This window comes from Mycteria americana, chromosome 2, assembly GCF_035582795.1.
Source record: "Mycteria americana isolate JAX WOST 10 ecotype Jacksonville Zoo and Gardens chromosome 2, USCA_MyAme_1.0, whole genome shotgun sequence".
Lineage (NCBI taxonomy): Eukaryota > Metazoa > Chordata > Aves > Ciconiiformes > Ciconiidae > Mycteria > Mycteria americana.
Genome location: NC_134366.1, coordinates 26,714,617 through 26,741,855, shown reverse-complemented (window position 1 = coordinate 26,741,855; position 27,239 = coordinate 26,714,617). Strand labels below are relative to the sequence as shown.

General features: G+C 39.9%; 2 protein-coding genes across 4 annotated transcripts; both read left to right on the top strand.

Annotated features, from left to right (window-relative positions):
• The first annotated feature begins 761 nt into the window (after positions 1 to 761).
• Positions 762 to 17,995, top strand: FAM133B (family with sequence similarity 133 member B). Of its 3 annotated transcripts, none has more exons than XM_075492822.1 (12): positions 762 to 1,112; positions 1,673 to 1,780; positions 5,072 to 5,169; positions 5,862 to 5,940; positions 8,223 to 8,297; positions 8,465 to 8,497; positions 8,896 to 8,964; positions 9,569 to 9,664; positions 10,918 to 10,965; positions 13,360 to 13,455; positions 14,255 to 14,303; positions 15,880 to 16,016. In XM_075492822.1, the coding sequence occupies exons 2-12, from the start codon at positions 1,748 to 1,750 to the stop codon at positions 15,882 to 15,884; spliced, it is 681 nt and encodes a 226-aa protein (XP_075348937.1). In that variant the 5' UTR covers positions 762 to 1,112; positions 1,673 to 1,747; the 3' UTR covers positions 15,885 to 16,016. The 3 variants fall into 3 exon arrangements, with proteins under 3 accessions (XP_075348937.1, XP_075348935.1, XP_075348936.1); XM_075492820.1 differs by having other exon boundaries at positions 763 to 1,112; positions 14,255 to 14,299; positions 15,880 to 17,995; XM_075492821.1 differs by lacking the exon at positions 1,673 to 1,780 and having other exon boundaries at positions 769 to 1,112; positions 14,255 to 14,299; positions 15,880 to 17,995.
• A 573-nt stretch (positions 17,996 to 18,568) lies between these two features.
• On the top strand, positions 18,569 to 27,213 carry CLXN (calaxin). The gene is made up of 6 exons (XM_075492819.1): positions 18,569 to 18,745; positions 19,146 to 19,301; positions 20,813 to 20,917; positions 22,476 to 22,627; positions 24,845 to 24,949; positions 27,003 to 27,213. Exons 1-6 carry the CDS (start codon positions 18,688 to 18,690, stop codon positions 27,051 to 27,053), a joined length of 627 nt encoding a protein of 208 aa, XP_075348934.1. The 5' UTR covers positions 18,569 to 18,687; the 3' UTR covers positions 27,054 to 27,213.
• Positions 27,214 to 27,239: the final 26 nt, after the last annotated feature.

Sequence of the window (27,239 nt, the reverse complement as noted above, 5' to 3'; positions counted from 1 at the left end):
AAACTCATTTGTGCTTTGTATGATTGAAGTATGAATATGTAATTACTTTTCTTCATTTTTACAAAGCTAAAAACTAACGTGGAGTAATTTTTAACAGTAACATTTTAAGAAAAGGACGTCTGAAATTCTGAGTTAGTAGATCCTGGTAATTCCCAGGCTGCTTTTAGCATTTGCACTAACCTGGTCAATATTACAATGTTCTTTATTTTGCAGTGCAAATAGCTAACGAGTGATGAATACAAACTTTTTTTTTTCTTTTTTTCAAATAGAGCCCCGTTTCATTGAATTCTATGCCAGGACAGGCTGCTATTTCATAATACCTTAGTCTATTCATCCACTGAAGAAAAAAGGAAAAGGGAGCACGGCAGTTCCACCTGTAACTGACCACTAGATAGATCAAGAGAAAAAACCTCATGATGACATTCTGTCCTCTCCTGGGATGTCTATTCCTGACGGGCGCCCCGGGCCCTGCGCCCCAGGATCCAAGTGCACCTTTACATTTTATTTCTCCCCTCAGTTACCGTCCGCTCCCCCGGCTCCCCCTCACGAAGGCCTGCCCAGCGTTATCTTCCCGCCGGCAGGCCGGGCCGCTGACGGGCACCTGCCCGCCGCGCCGCCAGCCCCTCACCGCCGCCGTCACGACGACGCTCGCCCTGCTGGGGCCGCCGCCGGCTCCCCGCCATTGCCACCACCCCAACCGACGCCCTGCATTAGAGCTCCCCCGCTTTCATCATCCCTTCCCGCCCTTCCTCTTCCGACCGCTGCGTCCACCGCCTCCCCTCGCCCCTGATGGCGGCGAGGCCTCGCCCTCCGCCAAGGGGCCGGCGGAGCGGAGCTGAGGCGCGGCGAGGCGCTAACGGCCGCCACCCGCCGGCGGCGAGGGGCAGCTCCGGCCGTGGTGGCGCCGCGGCCCCGGCAGGCGGCGCTGCGTGGCCGCCGCCATCGCCGCTCCCCGCAGCTCGGCGGCTGCTCGGGGCCGAGCAGGGCCGGGGCGCCGGCGGCGCGGCTTCCCGGGCGCGGGGAAAGGGCCCTGGGCTGGGCCGAGGCGGCGACGGCGGGCGGCGGCGCCGCAGGGTCTCGGCGGCACCATGGGGAAGCGGGACAACCGGGTGGTGAGTAACGCGGGCAGCGTTACGGCGGGGAGGCAGCGGCGGGGGCCAGGCCGGCGCGGCGGACGTCGCTGGGATCCTCCACAGCCGCGGCGGCGGCACCTTCCGGCGAGCCCCGGTGGGGAAAGCTGTGGGGAGCTGGGCGCTGCCTCAGCCCGGGCAGCCGCACCGCTGCGGCGGCCTAGGCGGGCCTGTCCGGCGCGCTGCCGTGCTCCGGCCGCCTGCGGGGTAGGAGGGGGCCGCCGCCCCACAGTGAGGGAGAAAAGGGCCTCCGTGCCGCCGGGCCTGCGCCGCCGCGGCGGGCGGGCGGGCGGGCGGGAGGCACTCGAGGACTGGCTGGTTACGCGGCGTCGGGTCTGGGGGGCCGGCCGGCCTCGGGGCCCTGTGCCGCCAGACAACAAAGGCGGGCCGTGCCCTGCGGACCCGCCCGGCCCGGGTGGGCGCCCCGGGGAGCGGGGCCGGGGCTGCCGGAGGTGCCGTGTGGGGTGTCCCTCAGCGTGGGCAGGCACGTGCCCGCGGCTCCCTGGCAGAACCTCTAATTGCCTTGTCAAATGCGGCAGCAGTCGTGACTGATGCCTGCTTTGGGATCTGCTAAGTGAAGATGATTAAGATGCTGGCCTGGTCCTTGCAGAGATAAAATGTTCCCAGTGGGAGTTGCAGCATTTGCCCAAGTAGCTCTGATCGTCACTAAGCCGTATTTCCTTAAACTTGGCGTTCAGCTGTACCTGAGTGATTTGGAATTTAGCTTTACGCAGCGCTCTGCTAACCTCGGGAGCCAGCGGTCAGAAGGCCAAAAATGCGCTTCTACACACCTGATTGCAGAGCCTGATTTTACACTGTTACCACATTCATCCCTCCTCGTATTTTTCTTTAAACTTTTTTGTACCAGTTAGACGTTCACCTTATGCTCATGTTTCATTTAGGCATAGTAAATTTACACTTAATGAATTTTATCATTAAACCCAAGTTATAATACTTTTATTATTTTCCCCTTTCTTTGTCTCTTTCTAGTATGTGCTATGAGTTCATACTCAGATCCATTCAGGGAAACGTCTTTGCTTACCTTGGTGGAATAATATGTAATAGACATGATGGACATATGCATTATACAGATGGATAGCTAAGTGCCTTTGATTACTGTATTGAGGCATCAAAATAATGGAGTTTACTGAGAAAGAGTTGACAGTGTTAGGCTGCAAGACTTGGCCTATGCTTGAAATGTATTGCCCTCTTGTAATGTTTTTGGGTGTATTTGGGTGTCTATTTATTTATTCTTAATTTTATTTTAATGGGACAGTTGGGATGCACCTGCCAATGCCAGCAAATCTTTATATTCCTATGTAAGGTTCATTATGCCATGATGGCTGCTAGTACAGACAAGTTATAATCTAGGACCCTTTGCTTCTCTTCTATGATTGTAGAGCTTTCTACCTGTTACTTCTTTCCCATGTCCCTTCTTAAATACACCATCGTTTTGACTGTTTGGAGATGGAAAATAAATCTGGGCTTTCCACATCTGCAGGATACTTGCAAGGCAGTAACAGTTCGTATTGCTTGCCCGGAGAACCCCAGCTGACTGAAGGTGCCTTATGCTTTTCATGAGCATGAAAGCTATACAACAAATACCTTTTAATAACTGCTTGAGCAAACTGCCAAAAGAAGAAGACGAATGTGCAGACAAGCACTTCCTTTTCTGAGAGTGCATTTCTGTGCTTGCTCTGGCTAGTGACATGCAGTTTGGCAAAGTAGTGTAAATACTTCTAAGAAATGTTTATTGGCAAAGTAATTCTTCATAAATAAACCTGTTTGAAATTATAAGAACATATTTTAAAACATAAATTTCCTAATTGTGGAATATAGTGCAGTATTCAGTTATTATGTACTTGCTGCCAGAAAGTTAAAGAAAGCCACTGAATGGAGGAAGCTTCCTAGCTAATTATCTGGGGTCAGTTTTGAGGAAGTAGAAAACCAGCACTTGACAGTTGTAGCCTCTTCTCCAGGTAGAGCAAGGGTTTTGTTGGAGGGCGATGGGGTGTTCATTTCAGGTTAGCTCAGGTAAGAAAGCAGGTAATTTAAGAGCATCAAGAAACCTTGGTTTCAGGAATGATAATTATGTAAGAAGCTAGAGCTTTCAGATACAAATTCTTGAATGGTAACCGAAAAGAGTTGACTCACTTTGCTCACTGGAGTAAGCCAAGTCATGAATTACATTTCTGTTGTCTTCTCTAGTGGATCTAGTAGGTTGAAATTACCTTTGTTTAACGAAAACAGTGTTCAAATACTGCTTTCCTGCATTGCTAAAGGAGCTCCTTTTCCACTCGAAGTGGAAAAGTGCTGAATTCAAATGCAAAATTTTTACTCATTTGTAGATTTGTAATATTATAAAATGCTAGAGTTAACAATGTGAATATGTATCTTTAAGTGCTATAACTACTTGAGCGCATACATCCACCTGGCTACAAAAGAAGGTGCCAAGCTGAGATTAAACTAGTTTAAATTGGCATACTTCAGCGTTTACTTGCCCGTGTTAGTTAGCTTTTTTGTGTGAATTAAAGCAACAAAACAAAGCCTCAAGAAATGGAAGTAAATGCCACCCTTAGAGTTGCAAAGACAGCTTGAGTCAAAAAGCGGTCCAGTGGGAAGAGTCCTCTGATTGCTTCAGTGTGGTCCACCTGATGGACCGTGAGCCAAATTCAGTGTGGGGAGTACTTCCCTCCGGCCCGCTGCCCCTTCCCAGGCAGAACCTGGAGTCCCTCTTCCAGGACTAAACATAGCCCCAAGAGCTGAAGGCCACCAGCCTGCTTGCAGTCCGGTCCAGAAACCCAGCACTGCTGTGGCCGCTGGTTCTGCAGTGTGGGGAACCGGAGGGGAGGCAGCAGCTGCTGCTTTTGACCACTTTCACAAATGGTCACTTCCTGTGCATGGTGGTTTCTGAATGCTTACTTTATGGCCTGACAAAAAGCAGTGTCGGACATGTAAAAGCTACACACATGGTCAAATCTGTATTTTAAATCTACAAAATGTTGTACTCTTAAAAAATTATCTCAGATTAGGCAACCAAAGTTAGTCATTGTTTTGACTATCTGATTTTTTTCTCATCTCCAAACTGGACAGTGAGAACAGTGTGAGTTACGTTTTGCAAAAGTAAATTGTGACATGTTGGGATGACATAGTGATAAAAGCCCATGAGGTAAGGGGGTACATGTACCTCCCTTTTGCATGAGCAAAATATTACTGGCATAAAAAAAAAATTGAATTGTTTGCTAGATTAGAGTTTTTTCCATTAATTGCTGAGGTGGATTATGGATTCTAAGTTTTAAAGTCATCTTTTATAACCTATTACATTTTTAGTGAATATGAAGAGGATGCATGGGTTTGAAACATGGAATACCTCATAACATTGGGGGTTTGGCAGTTTTGTATTTCTTTTCCTCCTTAAAATAGCCCTAAGTCACAGAATTTTCATACATGAATAACAGTAGCAGAGCACCACCACTTGCTTGTTTTGGTGTTACAGCAAGAAACTTTATGCAGAATTTGTTTAATCTACTATCATTAATTTTGAGTAGAACTTTAAAGGCATAAGATCAGTCATCCCAGAGAGTAAGAGCTCAAATTTAATTACATTTTCCATATCCCAAGGAAGAATATTTCAGCAATCATGATACTGTACTCAGTTTGCAAAATGATTGCTCAGGGAGGGGAATTATTGTAAGGAACATGGTCTCTTTGTGGATGAGTTCTTTCTGCCACAGTATAACTCAAATTGAAAGCACTTACCTGAGTCTTTCTGCCAGACCAAATCAACTTAGTTTAGTTAAATATTTTATATTTTTAGAAACAAGTCAGAATTATTTTTCAGTGAGTGAGAAAAAGTTTCTGTGAAGAACAAAAAGGACAGATTTTGGTATCATAGCACAGCTGATGAATTTTATATTTCTTTTTGTTGTTTCATATTCAAGGCTTATATGAATCCCATAGCTATGGCCAGAGCACGAGGTCCTGCCCAAAATTCAGGACCAACAATACAAGACTACTTGAACAGGCCAAGACCAACATGGTAAGTGGTAATACTTGTCTGCCCTTCTGAGTAAAAGATTTGTTCTCTCTTACTAAGATGACACAGTTACCTGCCTCCCCCCCCCAGAATACACATTAATACATTTTGAAAGATTCCTTGTCTCTGGCCAAGGTGTTCTTTCCTAAATATGTATTCAATGTCCTCTTTTAAAAACAATAGTATTTCATTTTGACATGCATATTTCTCATTTGTCTTTAAATATTTTGGCAACGGTTTCTCAGAAGAGGAAAACATTGGTCATTTTACCTCTTTCACAAATCCTAATACCTAAAGCCTGCAGATATACTTAATTTTGAAACAAAGTAATCTCTAGAAAAATATTTTGCTGGTATATTCTTAGAACGCAGTTTACCCTACCCAACAAAATCATCACTTTGAGATATTATCAACAACTTACTTTATGTTCAGTCCATTTTGCCTCTGCTTATAAGACATTAGAGAACAGTTTACCTAATTGCAAAGTTAGCTTTAGATCTTTCAGAGGGATTTAGCTACTGTACTTAAGTTATTAGGGTTAGGTTACCATATGCATAACATCTAAGATGCGTTCATTCTTCTTTCTGTTGGAAGTTCAGCCAAAGCTAAACTTCAAAACACCTACAAAAAGTTAGACATGGAGAAAGGTATTTTTAATTGTGAAAATAAAGTAATTGTGATCCTTTTTTATGTAGGGAAGAAGTGAAAGAGCAACTAGAAAAGAAAAAGAAAGGATCCAGGGCTTTGGCTGAGTTTGAAGAAAAGATGAACGAGGTTGGTAATGTTATTAGTATGTTAATACTCAGTTCTTCTTATCTTATATGCTACTTTTCCTCCACTATCGTTAGCAGCACCGAGTACCCATAATATTTCACTTCACTCAAGCTTTTAATGAGTAAATGTTTTGTTTCATTTGTATCGGATGTTAAGGTTACCCCTTAACCAATGAAGAGCTAGTCTCAATTCAGAGAAACACTATATAAAAACTTTTGAAAATTGCTGCTGAATAAAACTTGAACTTCTCATAAATGTAAATATAATTATACAAACTCATATGTTTATATTAATAAATGAAACTCGTGCATTTTCCAGTATGATAAACTAACATCTGTTGTGCTAATCTTCACTTGCTTAAGGTCACACAATCCAAACATATTGGAAAGAGGTATATTACTGGAAACAGGTGTCTTTGGCAAGGAACGTACATGTAATACTGATATGGGAGAAGGCACAAAGAATGGCCTTCAGTATACAGATAGGACTATAAAGCACTTCTTTTTCTCTCATCCTAAGCTGATTACATTCCATGCTGGTTCCCTACTATAAATGCAGTTGTTCTGAAGCTTGTGTTCAGTACCTACTGGAGATCAGCATGGTGTAAGAAAGTTTCACGTATAACTCTTGTTGTATACTTAGGAAGAAATTAGTATACGATGAATTTAACTGTTCCTTCCTGGGTTCTGGTATCTTGGCATAAGCTTCAAGCAGTAGTCTTCATCATTATGTGCGAGTTTCTGGTTAAAGTGGATTAGGCTCCTCTGTTATTGGAAGGGTATAGTACCTCTGCTCTTGCTATATACCTTTTTGCCTAAGAAGTTATACCAGTATTTGGAGGGTTATGGGGTGCTATTCTGAGAGGATCAGTTGATCTGCACTCTGTCAGTTTTAGCTTGGTGAGTTTGGTTTAGTATTTTATCATATTCCTTTCCTGCTTTTGTCTTTGCTTTATTGTGAAATAATTGAAACTGGCATGGATAGAAGATAACAGCCTTTCAGTATGGCAGAACAGTAGGAAGGGATGCAGGGAATTGTGAAATGGCCAAGAGTTCTTCCTAAAGCTCCTAAGAACAAATCTCTGAGTGGTTGAAAAGATCGTAAGTCTCTGAATGAGGTGAATATATCTCTCCTATATTACTGACAGATGTTGTGCTTTTTTGTTTAAAACATAACACTAGCACAGTCTTAAAATAATTTAAAGAGAATGCCTGCCTAATAAAGCACAGGCTGTTGTTAGAGACCCCTCAGGTAGCTCCGTGTAGCTGGTATAGCAAAGTACACAACCCACTGCAATACTGCGTAGATGCTACCTTGGACCATGGAAACACATTACGCACAGCGCTGTATCCTGGCTAATCTGCCATGTCTCTCGGCAGCATTTGTCAGCTAATTCACGGTATGCTGACTTGGGGATCTGTGTATCATATTGCATTGCACAGGTATAATCTTACTTAATTCCTTATATTTCTGTCCCTTCAGCACAATATGTGGATTATCATTGCTTTGCCAATACAATACCGATACAGCTTCATTGTGAGGAAAGGGGGGATCAGAATAATAATAAAGGGAGCACATGATGTGTCTGACACAGGAAGCAGGAATAGCGCAGACGGAAGCTAGCAGCCTTTCAGTCTAATGGGGGCGGGCTGGATGTTTCAGAGCTCTTGAAGGGGGGATTTTAGGTAGAGCTAGAGACCTTGTGAGGGATTGAAAAAGAGGAATGAGAGGAGACTTTTATCCGTGCAGTGCACTTAACCTAACAAAAATAAGAGCGTTTCTATAAAGATGTGTATAATAATTTAATATTCTAATCATTATTGACACTGACAAGGCCCAGAACAGACACTAGGGACAACCATACATTGAAGAAGGGCCAGGAGAATTCGTCTTGAAATGTTGCTTCAAGTAATTTTAAAACTAAGACGAAATAACAATTTTTCTGGTAGGGTGCCCTGGCTTTCTAAAGTGCTCTAGCAAGAACACTGTGATACAAAAGCAAAAATACCATAATTGATGACCCTCAAGATAAATGACAGTCACTGAAATCCAAATAATTTGAACATTAAGGTGTGAACTAATATGGTATTTTGATGAATATTAACCTTCTGTAAAATCAAATGCATTATAGCCTTGGTTAACATTATATGTTGTTTGTTTTCTGTGGGTTTTGTGAAAAACTATAATGTCAGGTAGAAGACAGGATTTTGAAAAAGGTCTCTTAAAAGAAGCTGTTTGGAAATGACACTCATGTCACTGTTTCTGTTTGGTTTTGTTTTCAGAATTGGAGGAAAGAACTGGAAAAACACAGGGAGAAATTACTGGGTGGAAACGAGAGTTCCTCCAAAAAGAAAGAGGTAAGTTATTTTCAATTTCTTATAGTCAGGAACTGGATTTATCATCAATGCTGCCAATACAAAGTGTCATGAATATATTTTAAAAGCCAGCATCAAAGTACATAAACCTAAATGCACGACAAAATAACATGATGCCACAGTAACATTTGTTTTATTCTATTTTTAAGAAAAAGAAAAAGGAAAAGAAGAAATCTAATAGGGTGAGCAAAATTTTCAGTTTTCTGAGCTTTTTCGGTTTGGGGTTGTTCCTATTTGTCATTTAAGTTCTCTTGGAAAGAGAGAGTATGGCTGTAATTTTGAATTTAGCTGTTAAATTAACTGATTTTTATTTAAGAGGGGTGGCGTACATTCTGTACAAGGAGAATTTTACTTCTGCTTAAAGGAAGGAAAAGAGCATTACATGAAAAATGTTAGAAGTGATTTTTTACAGTTTTATTTAAGAAAATCTATGTAAGACCAGCTTCTTGGAAGTAAAATTCCATTGTTAATACTTTCCAAATGAAGAAATTTTAAAGAGAGTGTTTGGATGGACTTTTGACTATTTGCCAGACAAAATGCTGCATCTCACAAGCTTCACTTTTTGTTGTGTTTGGTCAAGTTGTCTTCATCTTCCTCTTCTTCATCAAGCTCTGATTCTTCCAGCAGTTCATCTGATTCAGAAGATGAGGTAAGAACTAACTTATTGGAATCTAACCTGTTTTGTTCATGAGGCTTATTTAACACAGATTTTGGTAATATATTTTAGAATATTGTTTGAGGGCTTGGTTTCCATAAAACTATTTAATTTGTATGCATTTGGTACATATAATAAAGTTGTGAATTTTAGATATATATCTGTTCAAGAATTTCTTTATGAACACTATAAATTTTGGGTGGCTGGCTTGTAAACTGGATCCGTTTCTGTTTGAACATTGAATTGTATGCTTTTTCAATAGAATCCCCCATCTAATCGTAAAAATGCAAACATACCGTTTTTACTTTTTAGCAAAAATCTTTGTTACAGATAATCAGATTCTACAGCACACATCTAAATAATAAACAGAATCTAGAGAACCTGGATTTTTCACCAGTTTACATTTTTTCAATGCAGAAGAGTTATGAAGGTCCTCCGCTAAAAGAATCAATTGTAGTGTACTTTATTCCTCAAGAGAACATGATAACGTGTAGGAATTTGGTGTTCCCTACTCTTTACATTTAATGTAAGTCTTTAATTCTAGTGAGAATAAATTCAGGGTCGTGTTTTTCTTTTTTCCTACAATATTTGTGGATAGGATAAAAAGCAAGGGAAGAAAAGAAGGAAAAAGAAGTATCGCTCCTCACGGAAATCTTCAGCAAGCTCAACTTCTGAATCTGAGTCAGACAGCAAGGTAAATATGCAGATGTGTTACCCTTGGCAAGTTTTCGTTTTCTTGTTCTTGATCTTTTCTTGATCCTAAAGACATAAACATGTCTGACTTTCGCATATCAATATTTTTTTTTATCTTCTGAATTTAAAGCCATGCATTTGTATTGTAGCTGAGCTGCACTTGTATGTTCCAGATGCAATCAGGAATCTACCTCCACTGGCCACAATGCCTAGCAGAAATAATTTGATCTTTAGAAAATGGACATGCTTTATTCCAGCAATTTTTAGCTATTTTTCTGAATTCAGACATAAGCAGCATTTGTGCTGCTAAAATGTTTAGTTTTAATACTACATTAACACTTAAAAAAATAAAACGTTCTGTGAAATACTTGTGGATATGCTATTTAATTGAACACCATCTGTGAAAATACAGATATTGCAGGATATCAGTGGCCAGAATATTGCCTTTCAAAATACCTGTGGACTGAGTAGTTTCCTGTGGGAGAACTGAGCCTTTCCCAAATGCATATTAAATTGAGGGTGTCTTTTTCCTTTTCTGAAAGTAAAGCAATGTACATACACAGGCTTACTGAATGAACAAAGAAGTGGAGAAGATATATGAGGCAATTTGTTCTGTTATGTTAGCATTTTTCTGTGTTACAGTAGATAGTAACTGTACTCCTTGCCTAAATAGCGTTGTTAAGATTCTGTGTGTAGACTTTATCACAGGTTTTCACTGGAATACCTAATTCAGTCTGGTATAAATTGTGATGAATCACTGTTTGCATACACCTATGAATTTGTGCTAATGGGAGTTTGAAAACTTTTGCTACATAAAGGGACACAGAGATACCCTTACTGCTGAAATTGGAAGGCAGAAAACTCCATGGAAAATATCTGCTTAACCCCTGCCTGATCAGTGGAGATGGGCATGGATAAAGAATAAAGACTCCAGACTGTTATATGTCAGACATACATTATATGTGGTTACAGTAGTGATAGCTGGTATCCTTTCCAGAGGCTGTCTACATGTACTGCAAGTACTCTGTTACCTGATTCCATACAGACCTTTTCACACTTGTGGTTGAAGAAAGCAGCAGCTGCATCAAAATTACGGCTTTTTCATATTTTTCCTGTTAACTGCAAGGTAGAAAGAACAACTTTGAAGAATGTCCTTCAATAGACAGGAAAAGACAATGTGTCAGGATGCTTTTGGGATTTCTACCTTTTTCCTGAAATAATTTCATCATGGTTTATGTTTTTATTTCTATTTAGGACAGCACAAAAAAGAAAAAGTCAAAGGAAGATTATGAAAAAGAGAAGGTATTTTTACTCTTAAAATACTTAAATCAGAACTGCATTTTACATACATAATGGAGCTTTCTCCCCCCCCCCCCCCCCCCCCCAATATTGAATGCCTCAGTTTACACCTACAGAAATTTTCTGTCCAAAACTACACAGTCAGAAGGTATTCAGTACCCCCAATTTGAGGTAAACTTTTAGTTGGATTCAGCTCCTGTTTTAGTAATTGTTGTTAGTGGAAACTGCTGGATCTGTTTTTGTTATGAAGGTAAATGAAAAAAGTATCTAATCTGCTGTAGTAGATCAGCTGCATTCTAGTATTTTGGGTTTTGTCTGGAGCAGTCACATTGAGCTAAAAATATGTGTGATGATATTTCAGTGGCATGCCTGGTAGAATACTGGCTTGTTGCTGTAAATTAAGGAGCATCAAGCAGAGGATTTATTTATCTAAACATAGTCATAATTATAGATATTTACTCATGATGGCTTTGAGAAATTCTGGATAAGAATGTATTAGCTTAAGAAAAATTACCTTATTCTGTCTTTTCTTTGAGCATGAAAACCCTCTCTTCTTCCTACCGCCTCACCATTTTGTACACACCTCTGAGAAGTTTCTTCTTTCCATTATGTTTAATGCAAATAATTTTGTTGACTTAAACTTTACTTATTTCTACACTATGTGTAAACTAACAGTGCTTTCAGAGCCCACCCTGATTTTTCTCTCCAGTTACCTTTCTTATCACATCAGCCTCTACTACTACAGTCAACAGTATTGACTTTGATGTACAAATTCTCCATTGCACAAGGCAAAGGCGTTGATTTTTTTTTTCCTTGCTCCTGCTTCCATTTCACAGAGTTTCCATTTCCTACCAACTCCTTTTAACTTTGAGTAGCCTCTCTTCAAAGACCAAGTGTCTACCATAGCCCTGTCGTGGTTTAACCCCAGCCAGCAACTAAGCACCACGCAGCCGCTTGCTCACTCCCCCACCGTGGGATGGGGCAGAGAATCAGAAGGGTAAAAGTGAGAAAACTCGTGGGTTGAGAAAGACAGTTTAATAGGTAAAGCAAAAGCCACGCACACAAGCAAAGCAAAACAAGGAATTCATTCACTCCTTCCCATGGGCAGGCAGGTGTTCAGCCATCTCCAGGAAAGCAGGGCTCCATCACGTGTAATGGTTACTTGGACTTGGGAAGACAAACGCCATCACTCCGAACGTCCCCCCCTTCCTTCTTCTTCCCCCAGCTTTATATGCTGAACATGATGTCCTATGGTATGGAATAGCCCTTTGGCCAGTTGGGGTCAGCCCTCCCAACTTCTTGTGCCCCCCCAGCCTACTCGCTGGTGGGGTGGGGTGAGAAGCAGAAAAGGCCTTGACTCCGTGTGAGCACTGCTCAGCAGTGACGAAAACATCCCTGTGTTATCAACACTGTTTCCAGCACAAATCCAAAACATAGCCGCATACTAGCTACTATGGAGAAAATTAACTCTCTCCCGGCCAAAATCAGCACACCCCTTATTCTCAGTTAAGCTGTAATGCTATTTTCACACATCTTCTGAAAGCAAAGGGCATTTGGGGACTAGAGGTCTTCCTCTATGTGAAGATACCCTGTCTCTCAAATGGGCTGCATCATGTGTACTTTTCATGAGCACTTTCGGGAAAGGATTGAGGTACCTATAGTAGACTAAATAACACAGCTGAGATGTGTGATCCCACCTTGCAAAAAGATGATTAGCAAGAATTTTTTTTTCAGTTTCTGGCCTTAGAAATTGAATGGAAGAAAGTAGCTTCAGTCTTAGGAACACCTTGCCTGGTCCAGAGCGGGGGGGGGAAGTAGCTCATCAGAGGAATCTCATGCAGCATCAACATTTTTAAAATAATAAAAAAACCCTGTCCTTTAAATATACTGCGATTATATATGAAGTGTTGAAGTGCAGCTGGCAGGGACAGCTTGTCCTGGTTGGACACAAATACAGAGGAGCCTTTTCTTTTAATTTCATCAACAAAGCAAGATTCTGAAGCTGCAGTGTTTGTATGCGTATGATGAGACATCTTCATTTACTCAGTAGTATTTAAAAGTGGTGAAACATTTTATTTTCAAATGCTTACTCCTTCATGTGGTGTTATTTAAAATAAGAAACTACTGTAGTATAGTCTCACTATACTGTAGTGTAGTCTCACTTTTAGAAGGCTGCTGTATCTTGGTAACAAGAGGAACAATATACGGAAAAATACTGTTTCCACTAAAAGCATTTTAACAGTTGGTAGAGTAATTTGTTGATGATGAGTAATTAGTTTAATGTCAACAATATTTAAAAATATTTCACAACTTAGAAATAACATTTCAATCTAAGGTTTAAGCAGAAGCTTTATAAAATTTGAAAGGCCTGACTTTACTCACAATTACTTTGTGTAGGAAGGCAAAAATCACCACAGGAAAAGGAAGAAAGCTGATCGTGGCGATGGACCTTTATCATCAGAATCCGTATCAGAATCTGATCAGACAGAGGAGGTCAGTGTGAAACCTCAATTTCAGATGTTATAATGCTTTTAGCTTACTGATTCTCATGAATGAACAAACTAGCTTAGATTTAATATATTATTGAAACTGTTCTGCTCTCTACAGTTGAATTTAAGAGTGCAGCACATTCAAAGTTGTTTGTATTTTTCTCTTTAATAAAAACTTTTAGTAAGAATTGTTTAGTACAGCTCCTATCACCTACAAGTCATTTTGAATAAATTTTCTTGAAAATTTTCAACTTTTTAATGGATATTTTAGAGCTCAATGAAATGAGGCTAAGTGATTGGTGTGGTTTCCTTCACAAAATTTCTCTCTGATGTTTGTGAATAGATTGGCAGATTTCAAGATGGCTAAAATTTTTTGGCTCCCTTTTCCAGTGATTTAAAAAATTTTGGTCCTTCTAATCCTACTCTCACCCTTGTGTATGCCTACTTTGCAGATTTGTATTCTTGTAGGATTACAAAATTTGGGAAGGTTCCAATGTGTGCATTTTTTCATTAAGAATTTTTGCCACATTATTAGCTTAGTAATTTTACCTTTATATCTCTGCTATTTCTTGTTCTGCTGTGTATTAAAAGCAGAGTGTGTTCCCAAATCAGATGTTTACTGGATAATGTGTATTCTAGAATGCAACACAGATAACCAGTGTTTCTTCATGGGTTATTTTTCAGTATGTTCTACTGCTGTTGTGCCATCATTCATTTACATGCAACAAAAGCTCAAAATTTTATTTAAAACAGCATTTCCAAAGCTGCTCTCCCATTACATTTGATTTAAAATTTTTTTTCAGGTGCAAGCAAAAAAGAAGAAAAACAACGAGGAAAAAGAGAAAACAGCAAGTATCCTTCTTACTTATACTGTAGTTTTAGGATACAAGTACTCTGTACTTGGTTAATTTCCAGTTTCACATTTTTCAGTAATACAAATGTTTTATAGCAAAAGTCTACTGTCACATGCATCTGAATTAACAATTTCTCTATTTACCTGCTGAAGTCAGTTTTTCAGTTGTTGAATTAAAGGAAGAATTTGTCACTATAGATATTTGTCACTATATGGGTACATACAGTTTGAGAATTATGGAAGTTTAACACTTATTGTAGCATATTGTAGCATTACTCTGTATCAACCTACTAGAACTACTAAGATCTATGTAGTATTGGGTAGGGTAGCAGTTTGCCGCACAGACATCAGTGCTGTCCCTTTGTTAGAGTTGTGTATAATTCTTCTTTGGTAAGCCCCCTCTGCCAGGCCATGAAAAGGGCCTTAGGACATAATTGCTGCAACATCTATACTAATATAATTCTTCCCCCAACCACATAAAAAGCTGTCAGCAATCTGTTTTTTTTCTCAATTTTGTTGATTTGTTTCTGTTGGTAAAAGTGAGAGGAAGGTTCAGCAGTGATTTATATAGAACTCAGATTCATCACGTGTACCTGAGGCTCCTCAGTTAGGAGTATAGTGATTTTGAGATCTGAAACGGCTACTCGAGATGCCTGGGCATCTATCTCCCCTGTCAGCAACAGTGTTCCTAATTAGACGTCTCAGTTGTCTAGATGAGGTAGGGCGAAGGGAAGGCTTACATTAGTCACATAAAAAGCAAGCATAGGAGTATCAGTGATAGTCAATACACATTTTCCATGGAACTTGTTTGTTTTTTCATAATCTTATAAGCTGTATGCCATAAAATTTCTAGTGACTGATTGTGGTTTTTTTCTTAGAAGAATTGTGTGTGTAAGTAATATGTATAAAACAAAGCTTTTATACTCAGATTGTTTTATTTACATAATGACACACCTATTCAGGAATTCCAGTTGAAATTGTGCTTGCAAAAAGACAAGATTGTATCTTTCAGCTTCTGTATTGAAGTGATCAGGATAATAACTTCAGGACTGAATCCAAGAGGGTTAATTGAGTGTATTCATATTTACAATTGAGATCCTAATTGTTTTATTTTAAATGAGGTGCAAGTGCTGGAGATTCTAGCCAAGTCTAGTCAAACTATTTAATTTCGCACAGTAAATATAAGCACTTACTTTAAAATATGTAAACATTCTAGTTATTCCCACATACATAAGATGTCACTGCTTGTCAAAGCACTTCCTTGTTACTTTCTCAGAAACCTATAAAGCACTGAAAATCATTTAAAATATTAGGAAATGTAATAGTGACAGTGATGAGAGGTGTGAAATAGCCAGACCATGATGGAGATAAATTGAAGACTGCTCATAATAGTGCAAATTACTGGGTAAAATATGAATTTTCTTTTTGTGATTTCTCAATAGGCTTTTATAGAAATCTCTTTTGAAATGTCTTTGTAAAGATATCCTTTCCGTGCTCTCATTTTGTGTTAGCAGAATTTAATAGATGGCAATTTTATTATACAATAACTTCCATTTAATTTTATTATCTTTTTAGGATAAAACAAAAAAGAGAAAGAAGCACAAGAAACATGGTAAAAAGAAGAAAAAGAAGATTGCTGGTTCAAATTCGGATTCAGAATAATATTAAAAAAACCCAAGACTATCAACAGAAGTGCAATGACTAAAGGAAACTTAAACTGTGAAATGACAGCAAACTTTACCAAACTGCATGAGTTTTCCTGTGTTTTAGAAATACTCCTAATCTTTCGGTAGCCAGCCAGATGCAGCTGTGCTGGGAAAGACCATTGTTATTGCCTGCTGCTTAATACATGAGGTACAACTTTTATAAAATTCCAGTAAGCAGTGTTAGATGTTTGAAACAATATGAGATGGTAGTCCAGCTGAGGTGTAAAATATTGGAAAATAAGAGTTAAACTTTTTAGATAGTAAAAGTAGTCTTTTAAAGCATTAGTAATAGTCTTTATTTGTAAATCAGGACAAATAAAATCCCAAGTTCATCCTGCAGGTTAATATTATAACATGAACTATTACAAGCTGGTGTCTGCTAATGGCATTTGCAAAATGGGAAATTAATGATAACATTTAAAATGCTGCCTTTGTAGAAATGTTTATCATCTGCCCCATTACCGTCTTCATGCTTATGAGAAAGGGAATGCTACCATTTTGGCTAACTGAATAGGGTGCCTTTGCCTTTGATTCTTGCAAATCTCCGCTGTTTTTGATCCATGCAGCATCTCTGATTCTAGGGAAGCCAGAACTATTGTCAGCAGACTTTTTCTGAATAAGCAGTTCTGGGCTTCTAAGCATGTGCTTCTGCATTAAGCAAGAGCAATGACATTTTGCAGTATAACTGACATTCAAAACCTGAAGATTTTACCTCTGCTTCTTTGAAATAGTGATAGATCTTTGCTAGTAAATATGCGTTATTTCATTTAATGTAATTTTGGTTTAGTTGAACACTTCTTGCAAACACTGGTAGCTTTCTTTGCATTATCTTTAGAATTGTTTTGCATGATTTGTACCATTTTTAAATTAATGAAATGCAGGTAATCATTTGTTGTAACCAGTTCTATGAATTACGTTCCACATGCAGAGTTTCATGTATGTATTTAGTTATTCTTATAGTTAAGTTCATTGCTGTGTTTAAGTGCACACTTGCTGAAGATATTTAGCATGTAAAAAGCAGGGTTTTGATACCTTAACAGCTTCATATTGAAGCTGATTTTACTCTTAAGCAAGTTCAGTGGCAGACCTGTTACGTGATGTGTCTTGTTAGATAAAAAAACTACTGCCAGAATCGCATTAAAGATGCTGTTTAAACAGTTTGTATTTATATTTTTGTACTTGAGGGCTACAGAGTGTTGACCTAAATCATAAAGCTGTTTTACTTTAAATTAGTTTCTTTAGAAATTGAAAAAAAACTTTTATAAATTAAATGTGCACGCAAGAAAACACAAGCAACCATTCGATTTTCGTTTTTACATGAAATTCTCATTATATTTGCCATTGAAGTACCCATTACTGGGTCTTGTGTTAGCCTTTTAAAAATTGCCCGTCCATCCTAAGGGTCAACTATAGATTGTACTCTTGATCCACCCCTTTTTTCATTGCACAGGTGCTCACTTAGAACTTACCTCTGTTGCACACAGATGTTTCAAATATTGTATTGCCAAGAATTTTAAGACCTTTAAGACCTTGATCATTAGTCTGCAAACCATAACTAAAAACTGGGGGAGAAAGATGATTTCATATTGCCATTCTACAGAGAAATTGACTTCAAGTTAAGTTCTTGGGAAAATACAACCATTGAGTTGCAGCAATGTCCCTCTAACCCATAGTAAGAATATTTTGATCAAATATTTTATACTGTTGGGCTTGATATTACTGATTCTAGACACTGTTTTGTCAGTGAGGTTAAAATAAAGGCAAGATGCAGTGAACAGTAGGGGTTTGGTTTGGGGTTTTTGTTTGGTTTTATTGGGGTTGTTTTCTTTTTAAGCTGTGGTGTTGCAGTTTTGGTAAAAGAGCTTGTAATGAACCATAGCATAAATGCTCTGTCCTGTGTGATACCTTATTTGACTTTTACACAACTACCTGCAACAGAAAGAAATAAAAATGGAAATGAGAGCCCCAGTCTTCCAAATACATAAGCCGGTATGTCGTTTTAATTGTCTGAATATAACTCTCTGTTCTGGTCAGCTGTGCGCTTCAGATGCTGCTGTCATGCTTTGGAAGTGGTGTAGCTGCTCAAGGGGCTGACGGGCTTTGCCAGTTCACAACAAAGCTGCTTTAATACTGATGGTGAAATGTTTCTGTTTCCAACATGTTAACAAATACATTGCGACTCCTCTTGCATCCTTGTTTTTCCTGAAGGAAGACCATAAAGTCTGGTCGCAACCCTTCAGCTTTTCCGATTTGTACATGCTGAGTATGTGAGAAGGCGACGTGGGTTTTGGGTGGCACCAGGCAACCTGCAGGCATGTTCCACGTCTGAGCAGTGGGACAAAATAGAAAATGAGCAGTGTGGGAATAAAAGTATTTTAATAGACTTCTGTCTTCTGCCAGCAGATGAGCAAACAGTATTGTATGTAGTATTTAATTTTTAGCTCTTCTTTCCAGAAACATTTTTATAAGTTTGACATTCAGTTGTTTTCTTTTATACAACTGCTATTTTTTAATGTATGATGAAAATTTCTCTTCGTTATGCCTGTATATACATTTATGCGTGACCCGCCAGCGTCAGCAAGCGGCACCGCCTGGCCGCCGCCCGCCGGGCCCGCGCCGCGCCGCGCCGCCCCGCCCCGCCCGCCCGCGTTGCCGGGGCAGCGGCGAGGCCGCCGCCATGAGCAGGAGGAGGCTGCAGCAGCTGGTGGACTCGCTGGGCCGATCCGCCAAGCACTGTGAGTGAGTCTGGGGGCCGATCCGCCGAGCACTGTCCGTGAGTCTGGGGGCGGCGGGCGCCCTGGCACGGCACACGGCCCCCGCGCCCGGCCCGGCCGCCTGAGCGGGGCGGTGGGTTGCGAGAGCCGTGCCTCCACCGCCGCCCGAGGGGCGTTCGCTGCTCCCGGCGGCCTCCCGTTGTCCCCTCTGCTCATTCTGTGGCCCTATTCACCACGCACCCCCCCCCAAGAGGGGCACTTCCCACCGCCCCCTTAGGAGCAGCGGGTATGGGGCGCAGGGGTGTGGGGCAGTCGGTTTAATGGGTAACACCCGAGGTGTCCGGGCCCTGTAGCTTCCCTGCGCCTGCCGTGTGTTTTTACCAAGTTATAAAAGACGTTCGTTTGTGTTTTGACTGGGCAGTTAATAAAAGAGAAGTGGAATGTCTGATCAAGCTTTTCGACACGCTGGTGGCCGAGTCCAGCAACCGCTTTGCTGCGGTCGGCTTTGACCGTAACATGTTCAGAGACACTCTGCACAGCGCGTTTGGCATGACGGATGACATGATCATGGACAGAGGTGAGACCGATAGGTCTAAAAAAGATGTCAGATTTTAGTTTTACATTGTTGACCCGATGAGCATGCCTAGGCAAAATAGTGCCGGCTCATCCCTCTAAGGGACAGCAAAGGAAGAGTTATGCTCAGGAGCTGCTGAGCAAAGGGTATCTTTTTTTTTTTTTTTTCCCTTTATGCGGAACAGTTTTTCCTTAGTTCAGGATACCTCACACTCTTGTACGAGGGAGGCCAGCCAGAGAGGCAGTGGTAGTACTATTCTGTGGCAGTTTCTATCCCAGTCACTGTAGTGTCGTGACAGAAGAGGGCAGCATGGTGTCACTTTCCTCTTTTCTCCGGTGTTTCCACCGGGAGCCGCAGTCACTGCTACTGGTGGACAGCTCTCTCTCCGGCTTAGAGGTCCCAGAGGGGCATTTCGTTAGAGTGGATAGCTTCTGGAATAGAGGTGCTGTGAACAGCACTGACGGGACTAGGCAGACAATACAGGGAGATGCGAGTAACGAGCCAAATAACCCCTTGAAAATATAGTGATTTCACAGAGAGCCACACTTAACGAGAGCCACACTTGCAGTTACCGTGAAAGTCGCATGAATGATCTCTGATGTACAGGTGTCTAGAGGAGGATGTGAGGAGGCATGAGTCTGCCATTCTTATCAGTCTCAGGCCACCAAGAGCCACCCCTTGGTTCAACTTTCTCCCGCTCTCTAGCAGGAGGGGTATTTAAATGCCATTTTATGCAACAAAGTCAAGTGTGTCTTGGAAAATGCCTTACACAGACACATTCATAAAAATTATTTTAATGCTTACATACAAGGGGGCTGATTTCAGTTGCAAAGGCAAAGCTATTGTTTTCCAATTCCAAAATGCATGGCTCTGCATGTAGAGGTGTTCCTGTAACCAACTTACTAATTAACATTCTAAAATATGAATTTGTGATAGATGTTCATTGATGCTTTGAATTGTATCTTGGATTTGAGGTACTATATTACAGGCTGTTAGGAATAGTGAAGCTGCAAGACTGAAACTTTCTGATTTCAGGGAAGGGAGAAGAAAAAATATCTTGGTACATGAAAGACAGGAGAAGGTTATTTTTCTTTGTATATTTAAAATATTTATGTATTGTTTCTAGGATTCCTTCCTCCAAGATTTTTCTGAGACAAAACCTAGTAATGAAAATCTTCTACATGCAAATATGCCTTAGTGTAAGGGATATTGGTTTATTTGGTTTATGTCTGCATGGAAGCATATCTCCTGTAGTTGTTTAAGTCAGGAAAGCAACAGATGAAACAAAATGTCTTATTCCAGGAGGATTCTGGAGTGGAAGATCAGTAGACTGAGGGTGAAATCCCCTTCATTGTTATGGCTTAGAAAGATTCAAGAAGGGTAATCATACCTTGAGGAAAGCAGAGAAACATCTTTAGAAAAAATACATTTTTATATTTTCACTGAATTTAAGAAAATACTTGTTTGTGTTTCCCTATTATATAAATTTAAAATGTATCTAATACACTTCTCAGTGTTCCGCACTTTTGATAGAGACAACGATAGCTGCATCAGTGTGGTGGAATGGGTGGAAGGCTTATCAGTATTTCTTCGGGGGACATTGGAAGAAAGGATTAAATGTAAGGTTCATCTGCATGCTACTACTTAGTAGCAATCATGGAATCTATGACTATTAAATTACACATTGCTTTTGTTATAATTTATTAGTTATTCTTACAAAGTATTTGGTAATTGAAGACTTTTCTTCTGTGTAGTTTAATGCAATGAAACTGAATACTGAGTGGCTTCTCTGAGACAGAGATTATTCTGTGTAAACTGCTGTTATCATAGCTGCCGCCTTATTTTGTTGCTGACAAAAACTAGCTCTTGAACCAAAGCTTGTTCTACAGCATACGGGTTTTTTGACAGAATATATGTTTTTGTATTCACACACAAAATTAGAAAGAAGCAGATGTAGCTCAAGGGTGATTTTGGCTGAATAAGAGAGTCTCAAACCAACCAAGCCCTGTGCCAGCGTTCATTTACTGGCACAATGGGGACACAGCAGCAGTTGCATTAATTCTAGCAGTTCTTCAGCCTGGAAGCATAGATGGAAAAACTGAGTCTGTTTGTAAGATGGTCATGAGAACCTCTGCAGTAATGATGGAGAAAGATAGGAGAGAAAAAATAGCAAGAACTCCAGAATTTTAAGAAGCAGGGGGAAAAAAGGGGGGGGGGGGGGATACGGTTGGGGGAAAGTATAACAGAGAAAGGAGAGTGACAGCATGTTGTTTCCATAGTTCCCAGTTTGCAGCATCAGCCATCCTTAATGCCCTATATAAATTCATCATAAAGCATTGCGCTGGAAGGTGGCCTGGGATGTAATTCAGTACATCAGTACAACCACAAGCAGTAAAATATGCAGCCCAGCTGTAAGCACTATAGAATATACTAGAGTGTAGTGATATACAGTGTTGTCTGTCATAAATGTATGCCAGTGCAATTTTTCAGTGTAGGCTTAGCCTTTAGCAGAAATAAACCTCTTGTGTTCCTAAACTGAAAGAGGTTTGTTTGTTTGTTTAAGTAAGTTTTGTGAAGGCGAGTAAAGTTTATTATGGTCATAGATTTCTGATTCCAGGGAGGTAGAAACAATTAGAAGATAAATTAGGCAGATACTCATACCTAAAATACTCTTACAGATATTTTCTCTTTGCATTAAGGGATACCTAGTTGTCTTTTCCATGCTAGTACAGCTCATTCTTCTTTTTCCTCTACTTTTCTAACTCAACTTCTGAAATAGCTAGGATGTGTTTTGTAGGTGCAAAGCCCTTCTGATATAGACAGCTGGTCCCCACCATGGGAAATTGGGCTTCTAAACCAGAACCTTGTTTATATTCTAAATTGACAATTTTAGAGAAGTTAAGATCTGTAAGTTACTATGGTTTCTGTGAACTGAAGATTACTTATTTGAGCAGAAATAGATTTTAACTATGAAGGGTAAATAGGCAATAATTGATTAGTATATGTATCAAAATGCAATACATATATTTCATATATAAATATTATATATGGTAAATGTGGCTCAATAGATATGCTGTACAACATCCAGTTCACATTTTCCGTCTATAGGTAACAGACAGCTTTAATGGTGTGTGATATAGCTTGTATGAACTTTAAATTGATTTATCTTTCAAAAAGACTGTTTTGAGGTTTACGACCTGAATGGTGATGGATACATTTCAAGAGAGGAAATGTTTCAAATGCTGAAAAACAGCCTTCTCAAACAACCATCAGAAGAAGATCCTGATGAGGGAATTAAGGATTTGGTAGACATAGCACTGAAGAAAATGGCAAGTACTTACTCATTGTGATACTTGACTGTCTTTCAAACATTCATTAACTGAACCTTAGAACATTCCTATGAGTTAACAAAATACTGTGTCTGATTTACAGTGGGATTCTGAGCCACGGAGTTAGTTATGTACTTGAGATAAACAGGTCTCCTAAGGAAAGGCAGAAATATAATCCAGATCTAATGAGTCCCAGTCCAGTATCCTCACAGGAAACTGTTAATTTATTATGTGAATGTATTATAAACTTTATGTATAAACTAGCGGGTGTATATGTGCATACACACATGTGCATGCCCAGTCAAAACAAAAGCCCAGTCAAAAGTGGAAAATTCAAAAGCGTAAGCTGCATTTATTCCAGTGTTAGGCATCTGCAGTAGCTTTATTATTAAGTACATTTGTATTTTATCCATTGATCATGAAATGTCTTTATCCAATTTATAGATACTATTAGAATAGTAACCTCAAGGTTATTCATGTAAAACTTGTGATACCGTGATTAATCTAGGATATCCAAATCAGCCAGGGACTGTTTTTCAACGTTTTCATCAAATCAAGAAATATAACCTCCCCTCCTATGGCGGTGTTCAAAAATCTCACTTAAAACCAGGTCTTGAATCCCAACTCTTTTTATTTAACCCCATCTTTTCTATTTCTCAAGCCCACCCCTTTTGCAGAACCGCAGCTGAAAGATCCATCTTACCTGTAGTTCTTGACAGTGCTGAGTCTACTCTCACACAGAAGGCAAACTATGACTCAGCAATTTGTTCATCTTTGGAGCACCTACATGCTCAGCTTCCCTGCAGGTTGCATCCAAAATGAACACCCTCATGTTCTGGGCAGTTGATACGTGGGCTATGCTAGTCCAAGCACAAGCACTATGCTCTAGACATAATGAATCTTCATATATGTAAGAACATACTATGAAATAATCATGTACATAATCCTGTTTCAGCTTTTCCACGAGAACTTAATAAAGTTCTGATACGTGGTTGAAGAATGTCCAGATCTGATTTGGCTGCTGGGCAGTTGTCTGAGTAGGATATTGCTGCCCATCTCAAATAACTAAACTAATTATTAGATACCCAAAAATGTATTTGTGGAGTCTGTCACTCAAAGAAGAAAAAACTACTCTTTGAGCAATTGCCTGTAGGTACAACTGCATTGTGACTAAGCATACGTCCAGTCCCATGATAACTGTTTTCATACATAATGTGTGAATGCATTTGTAATGAACATGTTCATGCCCTGCTCTCCCTTGTGCTGAGGAGTGTAAAAGGTAGAGGGTACCTGGCCACTTCTGTTTATCTTAAGCATCCAGTGGCAGGTTTTCCTGTCCAGGAATCTCTCTGTCTACATAGCTCCTTGCCTCTGCTTTTCTGGCCATTAGAACCTGTGCTCCCTGCATGTTCACCAGCTATCATGGTTCCATGGCTTGATCTTCAGAAGTTTTGATTTGGCCCTGTGCCTTGAACACTAGTCATATCCACCCATCAATCTTCACTTAAAACCTTTATTTTATATGGTTTAAACAACTACTTATGCTCACCCTTAGTGTTTGTTGGTGTTTTAAGCTGCCACATCAGTAGAAATAGGTTTTCAAATTGCAGAAATACTAAAAACACAAGGATGCTTTTTCCACCCCCAGAGGAATATTCTGCTATGCTGAGATTCTGCAGTACGAAAGAAGTGGGCTGGCATCAGCATACCCCACCATATGCTTCTGGGTGCTGTATGTGAAAAAGACAGGGCAGAAGTATGCCCACTATGCAAACCACTAGGGTAAAGTATTTCCAGCCTCATGAATAGGGTGTAGGTACACTCATGTTGTAAATACATACACAGAATGTATATGTATACATATACATACATATACAGGATGTATTTGAAGTCTCCTACTTTTAAGTTGTCTCAGTGGAACTGTGCTTGAGATTTGTCCATGCAATTCTCGCCTCAGCCTCTTCCCGTGTTAAAGTTTTGCCTTCTCTGGAATTCTGTTAACAAAGCCGTATGAGATAGTTGAGCTTGCTCCACCTTTTATGCCTTAGGTAGAGGCAAATGATACAGCTCTTGTCTGAGCAGAGACTGACGGCCCAAAGAAAATTATTTGTCTATACACTCAAACTAAAAATAGAATCCATGTGAATAAAATGTGGGTGAAATAAAAAGACAGTTACTACAAGTGACTTTTGCTGAAGAGTTCCCTTCCTTTTGTAGGACTATGATCATGATGGCAAGCTTTCTTTTATGGACTTTGAAAAAGCAGTCAGAGATGAAAATCTTCTCTTAGAAGCCTTTGGACCATGTTTGCCAGACATAAAGGTACATCAACCTTGAGTTTAAAAAAAATGTGCAAATACTTTCTGTACTATTGTTAAGGAGATGTATGTGGTATTAACTGTCATTACATGGGGCCTGCTGAAGTCAGCTGATAAATGCTTCAGTTGAGCTACGCGTGTGCTGAGTTCGTATCTACCTTTCACAGCGCCCATGTTTCCTTGTACAGTCAAACACTGGTACCAGAGAATATAAGAACACACTGTTACTCAACGTTTGTCTGCCCTGGGGCAGCAATATAATGAATGATCCTCAGTGAGCACCCGCTCAGAAAATGAGACCATTCTCTTGAATTCTTTATCTGAAAGCTCTCCAGGAATACAACTTTTATTTTTCTTTCTTCAGTGCCACTGGCAACACTGCCATCACCTCCCTTATAGCTTCTTTTGGGAGAGGCTGGTAACTTTCTGAAAAAAATACCTCAAGTGTTCTTCATCTCAGAGTGTGGCACTGCTGTTTTTTAATTACATCTAACTGGGCTTTATTTATTAGCAATATATCTAATTCAATTCAGAATTCTTTTTTTTTTTTGGTTTTTTGAAGATGGTAATTTAGAACATGCTCATTTCCTCAGTGTTAAGTTCAACTGTGGAGAGCATTTCTGCTCTATAATAAAGAATATTTTTTTTCCTAATCCAATAATCATTATTCTATTTGAACTATGTGTCATTTTTAAATCCTGAAAGTTGTGCCTTCATAGAAATGGAAAAACAAAATTCTGAAATACATGCAGTGGTTCCTAGAAACAGAAAAGTTGTGTAAGACTGCCAGAAACACGGCAAGTTTTCATTTGCTGGAAACCTACACTTCCTGCCAGCTCACCTACCTGGTAGGCTGGAGGAGAGGAAGAAAGAGTCTTGTAGCCATGATTGCAGACTGTATTATATCACATCTGCTGCAAAACAGCTGTTCCCAAAATGCCAGACTTCTCCTGGCAGGCTGTCACAAGACTTTCAAGGGTTTGGGAAAACCCAGGTCAGTATTCTGGTTTTTACACCAGCGAAAAGGTTTTAAAAAGTTTCTGAACAAAATTATGTTCACTAATCGGCATAGAAAAATGACTTGCTTTCTGTCAGTGTTGGTGATAAAGCAGGTACACAATTCAGGCTAATCATGGCAAGAGGTGGAAAACTCGGCTTGTTTCTTGCTTACAGTATTTGTGCCCTCTGTTCTGTACCATATCCAACTGTTGCCTTTTTACTAGGTCTCTAGTTTCACTGTTAAAAGAGAACTCTATTTACATGTCCTTGCAAGACCTAAAAGGAATAAATAAATTTTGGCTATGAGCTTTACATGAAGAAAACCCGTAATTTACTAGATTTCCTAGTGGGGTTATGCTGGGGAATTTTAATTGTACCCCTTGAAACACATTAAACAGTTATATTAAATAAATTTTTTAAAAAATATAATTAACAACTTAAGGGACAGAGTCCTGCCACCATAAGCAGTTCTGCAAGGAGTCTGCAAAGATGTGGCACGAGCCAATTCCTTACATACACTTGCACCAGCACCAATCCTGTGAGTGCCAGCATGGGGTACCTTAGCCCAGCATTGTGTTCACCCCCCCAGTGCCAGTTCTGCTTCCCAAAAGTGGCCCCTGAGCGCTCCCACTCCAGGACTGTTACAACACAATGCTGCAGATATTTCTTATCACCAAGGGAAATTTCACTCCTGTACATTAAGTCATCTCAGGCTCTGGCATTCCTGCTTCCACCCAGTTTAACTCATTCTGCAGCTAGGCCTTCTTGCCCTCCGTGCCCAGATCACTCCTTGGTCACACATTACCACTGCTGAGCAGTTACAATTTGAATTTCCCCTTCAGCTATAACTTTGAATGTTCTGACTGGTCTCTTGGTGATGACATCATAAATGCTATGGAATTTACCTTTTCTAAGCTAAAAAGCAAGAGGTAGCCTAAGTGTAAGGACTGTCACTGCTTATACATTACATTTTAGCATCTTTTCCGATTAAATTTCAATCCTTTAGTTAACTGAAAATGAACTTTTTTTTTTTTTTTTTTTTTTTTTTTAAAAAACAGAGCAGCATGGCATTTGAACAGAAAACTTTCCGGGAAACTCGTAAACTGTAACTCCAAGTGGAATACTATTGTAAGAAGGTTTTTCTTCACCATTCTTCATGGTATAGTAAAAATAGGAGCAATTTGAAACTATTACAAAGTTTCAGTATTCCTTTACTGTAAAAGCTACTGAATAAATAGAATTTACTTGTGTTACTCTACCTACATACAGTTCTTCAGTGAGTTATGAAATATGTT